Source organism: Bison bison, unplaced genomic scaffold, assembly GCF_000754665.1.
Source record: "Bison bison bison isolate TAMUID 2011002044 unplaced genomic scaffold, Bison_UMD1.0 scf7180017864080, whole genome shotgun sequence".
In the NCBI taxonomy this organism is placed as follows: Eukaryota; Metazoa; Chordata; class Mammalia; order Artiodactyla; family Bovidae; genus Bison; species Bison bison.
In genome coordinates, this window is record NW_011494652.1 from 427,717 (window position 1) to 432,792 (window position 5,076).

Here is a 5,076-nt window from a genome sequence, read left to right on the forward strand (position 1 = left end):
CTGATCGAATGGGCAGGGCACTGGCGGGGGTGGGGGGGTGTGGGGTGGCTGTGATCCAGGAGGACCTCAGGGCCTCACACAGGCCAGCCAGCCTCAGGGCAGACCAGTCCCACCGGCTGCCTGCTCATCACCGTGCACAGTCCGGGTCCCGAGATCCACGTCAGCGACTGTGCCCTGCGGTCCCTAAGTGGCAGGAAGGGCTGTGGGGAAGGGCCCGAGGCCATCACGATTCTCTGCTCTCAGGCGACCGGGCTGGACTGGAGGCGCCCTGAGCTTTGTCCGTGTTGGGGCTGGCAGCTCGGGGAATGTGCAGGAGGACAGGAGATGACCCTTGGGGCCCGGGAAGCCTGCAGCCCCGCTTCCAGGGGGTGAGGCTGAGTGTGGTCAGGGAACGTGGGGCAGGGCTGGGGATGCCGGCAGTGCCCCGGGGGAGGGCCACACAGTGTGCCCTGCACAACGGTCGGGGTCAAGGCCGTCCTCAGAGGGCCAGCTCGGGCCAGACGCAGGTCCCACCCCGACCCTGCTCACCTGAGAACGGCAGGCGCTGAAGGTGGCGCTGTTGATGATGCTGCACTGCTTCTGGGCCCACGACCTGCGGGACGGGTTGGCGGTGCAGGGGTCCCTGGGGGCCAGAGCGTCCGGGCACGACGGGGAGAATTTCCAGCTGTTGCCAAACTCCAGCACGTCGCTCGCCACAGACTGGCTCCGCGTGGTGAAGTCGTTGAGGGCGTTGTCGTCAAAGTTCCCGCACAGCCCGCAGACCCTCCCCTGCAGGGACAGCACAGGGCATGTGGGGCAGCGCCGGGGGAGACACAGAGCCTGGCCCGAAGGTACGGCTGCAGGGCACCCGCTCCTCAGGCAGCACTCAGCAAGCTCTCGGGAAGGCGGGGGCACTCGGGGTCCTGCAGTGGGCAGGTGCCTGCCTCGCCCACAGAGCCTTAGCCCAGTGGGCATGGAGCCGCTGCGTGCAGGGACCAGGGAGCCAAGAGCACCTTCCCCCCAGGACTGACACAGCCCCTTGGGAACTGGGAGTGTGCCTGGCCCCCGCTCCCAGCCCCCAGCAGTCCGTCAGCTGCCAGACCACACTGCTGGGCCTGCTCTAGGAGGGGGAGCTCTGCGCCCGCCCGGGGGTCCTGCAGACTGCAGCCCCCACCTTGTATTCATGGCGCAGCCGGATGATCACGCTAGTCTTCCGGTCCCAGGACACGACCACGCCACCATGGGTCTCCACGGTCAGGTAGACGCCCATGTACCGGACCCTGTAGGGCAGGTCTCCGCCCGGCCCCCTCTGCAGCACCCTGTGGGTGCCCTCGTGCAGGATCAGCTCATAGCTCTGCAGAGAGGCACGGGGAGGCGCTGCCTGCAGGGAGCTGAGGGCCCAGCTCTGGGCCAGAGCCCCCTCCCCAACGTGGCCCAGGCGGGCACCAGGGTGCTTGGGGTCATGAGGCATGGGGCTCGCATTAGGAGTGAGCCAGCCTCCCGGCATTATCCTCAAGCTTGAGGTGAGAGGCTGAGGGGCAGCAGAGGCCGAGGGGGAGCTTGGGGGCCGTTAGTGGTGGGGGGAGCGCAGAGCACAGGGGGCAGCAGGAGAGCATGTGGCCCCCTCTCAGCCCCCTCGGACCCCTGCTTCCTCACACCCCTTCCCACCTCGGAGCAGGTGGGAACTGCCCCCAGCCAGCAGCTGCACTCTGTGCTGTGAACCCCGACCTCCCTCTGCTAGAAGGGGTCATCCCCAGGTGTAGTGGGCTGAATGGAGGCCCCCCAAAAGACGCGTCGAGTTCTAAGCCCCAGAATCCACAAGTGTGCCCTGATTTGGGCAAAGGGTCTTAGATGGGATGAAGTGAAGGGTCTGCAGATGAGACCATCCTGGATTTAGGGAGGGCCCAGACCCAGGGACAGGATGGGGAAGGACACAGAGAACAGGCCACGTGAGCTCAGGGCAGAGACTGGGGGGACGCAGCCACAGGCTAGGAGCCCCAGAAGCTAGACGAGGCAGGAAGGACCCTCCCTTGGAGCCTCTGGAGGGAGGCCCAGACCCAGGAGAGAGCGACTCTCCTGGGTGTCAGGACCCTGGGCTGTTGTCTGGAGGCCCAAGGCCCCTGCGGGGGCTCGGACAGGACTGCAGAGGGAGGGGGCGGCGCCCAGGCTCCCTCACCCCCAGGAAGATCTTGATGGCCTTGGAGCAGGTGACGCCCGTGGTCCCGCAGGGCACGTTCTCGGTGACGATGCGGAAGGTCCCGTTGGCGGTGTCACTGCCCACACAGTAGTCCTGGGGCGGGGAGAAGAGGGTTGTGGTCACGGCCCCAGCGCCAGCATCACGGCCCTGGGCAGGGAGGGGCTGCGTACCCGGGCCAGCGTGTCCTCGCAGCTCCCCTCGAAGCCATAGCGCTCACCGTCGAAGGTGAGGAAGTGACCGTCCCCATAGGCCACACAGGTGCCCAGGCAGGGCCGGTCGCTGCACTCCCACCTGCGGCCCCTGCAGGTGCTGCGGGCAAGGAGAGGCGGTGCCGTGACAAGGACGTGGATCCAGCCCCTCTTCCATAAAGCAGGAGGCGGTGCTGCCCCCCCAGGGCTCCAGGGGTTCACAAAGCAGGGAGTCCCACACCCCACACCCTGGCCCACCCTCAACGCTCAGTGCCGGGGTGCAGGCAGTCATGGGGGCGGCTTTAACTGGCCCTGCCATCTGCTGGGCAGAGGAGGCCAGGCCCTGGGCTTGGTCCAGGGGAAGAGCAGACCGCCCGGGGCCAGCTCTCCCTGTGCTGTTGGCCGGCACCGCCCCTCCGTGGCCCCTCCACACACCAGGTGTTACAGTCGACCTTGATGACCTCCCCGGGCTTGTAGGCGGCCTCATTGTGCATACAAGGGCAGTCCTCCTCGGCCACGCAGCCTCCGCTCCCGTCGGACAGCAGCCCCACGGGGCAGACACAGCCCGATACACAGTGAGTGCTGAACTGCAGACAGGCGGGTGTCCGTCAGTGGTTCCTCTGCCCCCGGCTCAGGGACGCCGCCCACCCGGGCCCCCGGGCAGCACAGCCACGCCCTTCCAGCCGACTCACACAGTCCACGTCCAGGGTGTGGCAGCTTCGCACGCACTCGGCCCCCGGCGCGTCCACAGAGGCGTTGCTGCAGTCGAGGAACACCATAGGGGCCACGCACCCTGTGGAGACAGCCATGCTGGGAGGGCCTCCCGGCCAGCCGCAGCCCTCCCCTCGGTCATGGGGGGAGCACGGGGCCCCAGGGGCAGAGGTCCAGGGGAGGCCGCACCTGTGCTCTGCTCTGTGGCCCCCAGACAGCTCAGCCTCCCGCTCACACACGAGCTACGAGAGACGGGGGTGGGGGCAGTCTGGGCTGCTGCCCCACTGCCCCTACCCAGACCCCGGCCGGGCCCCAGGCCTTGTCATGAGGAGGGGCGGGCACCTTCTACGGGGCTGTAATGAGGACCCCACCCCCCACCCGAAGGCACTGGGTGAGTGAGTGGAGGCTCCAGGAAGGGCCCTGGACGCGGGCGAGGGTAGGGGTGGGGTGCGGCAGGGAAGCGGGTAGGCCGGGGCAGGGTTGCACCCAGGCCGGCCCTCCGCGGGCTCCAGACCCGCAGAACACGTCCCCGGGCCAGAGGAGCGGTCCCTCTCAGAAGGGCTGAGGGGCGGGCAGGGTGAAGGCCCCTCCGCGGGGAGCCCCTGTGTTTCCGTGTGAAGCAGGTGGGATAGAGTGGCAGTGGGGAGAGGCCCCTCACCACACCACGCCGTTGTCGTGAACAACCTCCCCTGGAGCCAGCACCGTGCCACGCAAGTAGCAGGGACAGGCCTCAGCAGGGACGCAGTCACCCGCGTCGTCCAGGAAGGTGCCCCGGGGGCAGACGCAGCCGTCCACGGGCACGAAGGCCACGTCGCAGGAGACGTCAGGCTGGCTCAGGGAGCGGCAGGTGGGCTGGCAGCTGTCCACCACGTGGGCGTAGCTCTGGGTCTTCGGGCAGCTGCTCGCGTACTTGGCTGGGGGGTGGGTGGGCAACACGCAGGTCAGCGGCCGGGTGGCCTGTCCCCGCTCACCTTGGGCACGTCCAAACTGGGACTGGAGTGGCCCAAGGCTCGGCTTCCCCTCTGGGGGTAGGGAAGAGCCCTGAGCTCTCGCTGAGGACACGTGGCAGGGGGTGTCCTGGGGTGCCCAGTCCCCCCAATGCCCGTCTAGCCAGCTGGCAGACACTCACTGCACACGCCGTCCCGCCAGCCGCTGAGCAGCACGCCCCGGGCGGCGCAGGCCTGGACGTAGGAGGACAGGGCCGCACACATGCAGTCCTCACTCTTCTCACAGTTGCAGGTGTCGAACAGGCAGTTCTGGGGGGCGTACCGGGACGTCAGGGACCCCAGCCCACCAGAGAGCCTTCTCTCCCTGTCCATCCTTCCTGGGACCCCCATCTGGGCCAGAGACACGGGGCAGCCCAGAGCTAGGCGTAAGGCCACGGGGTTCGGGGGGAGTGGATGCGCTGCCCTGAGGGACAGGAGAGGCCGGGCTGCACAGGGACAGGGTTGATGGATGGCTCTGCATGGGGCCAGGACAGCGTGCAGCTGGGATTCTGGATCCGTCACAGGTTGGGTTGCCTATGAGGGGCGTGGTTTGAGGGGGGGAGACTAAAGGCAGAAGCTGGAGGTTGTGGGGGGGAGGGTGCTGGCAGGCCCAAAGCACCCCCAAAGTGGGCCTGGGTCTTCCATCTGTGGACACGCACGTCTGGGGGCCAGAGCCATGTGCGCGTAAGGGTTTTGGCTTCCAAAACGGTGGCCTGTGAGCCAACTGTCATGGGTGGAGTTGTGTCCCCAAGAAGACTATGTCCCCGTCAGGCCCCTGTGAACGGCCCTGTTGGAAATGGGCTCCTTGCAGGTGTGTGGAAGCTCAGATGAGGTCATTAGGGTGGGTCTGAACCAACACGCCTGGTGTCCCCACGAGGAGAGCTTTGGGCACAGACACACAGGTCTGGGTCCTCCTGGAGACGAGCAGAGGGTGGTGCCACCTCACGGCCCCCAGAGGTTAGAGAGGCAGGAAGGCCCTGGGGTCCTGCCAGCTTTGTGATCCAGGACTGGGGTG

General features: G+C 67.6%; 1 protein-coding gene across 1 annotated transcript in view; it reads right to left on the minus strand.

Moving 5' to 3' along the window:
* Window positions 1-5,076, minus strand: part of MUC5B (mucin 5B, oligomeric mucus/gel-forming) — a 36,688-nt gene that overhangs the window by 22,085 nt on the left and 9,527 nt on the right. Inside the window, exons 16-24 of the mRNA XM_010837805.1 lie at window positions 4,205-4,331; window positions 3,734-3,989; window positions 3,265-3,317; window positions 3,057-3,157; window positions 2,800-2,951; window positions 2,347-2,485; window positions 2,156-2,269; window positions 1,154-1,333; window positions 529-768 (exon numbers count right to left, since the gene is read on the minus strand). Of these exons, the coding sequence (XP_010836107.1) occupies window positions 529-768; window positions 1,154-1,333; window positions 2,156-2,269; window positions 2,347-2,485; window positions 2,800-2,951; window positions 3,057-3,157; window positions 3,265-3,317; window positions 3,734-3,989; window positions 4,205-4,331 (1,362 nt within the window). The remainder of the gene's footprint in view (window positions 1-528; window positions 769-1,153; window positions 1,334-2,155; window positions 2,270-2,346; window positions 2,486-2,799; window positions 2,952-3,056; window positions 3,158-3,264; window positions 3,318-3,733; window positions 3,990-4,204; window positions 4,332-5,076) is intronic.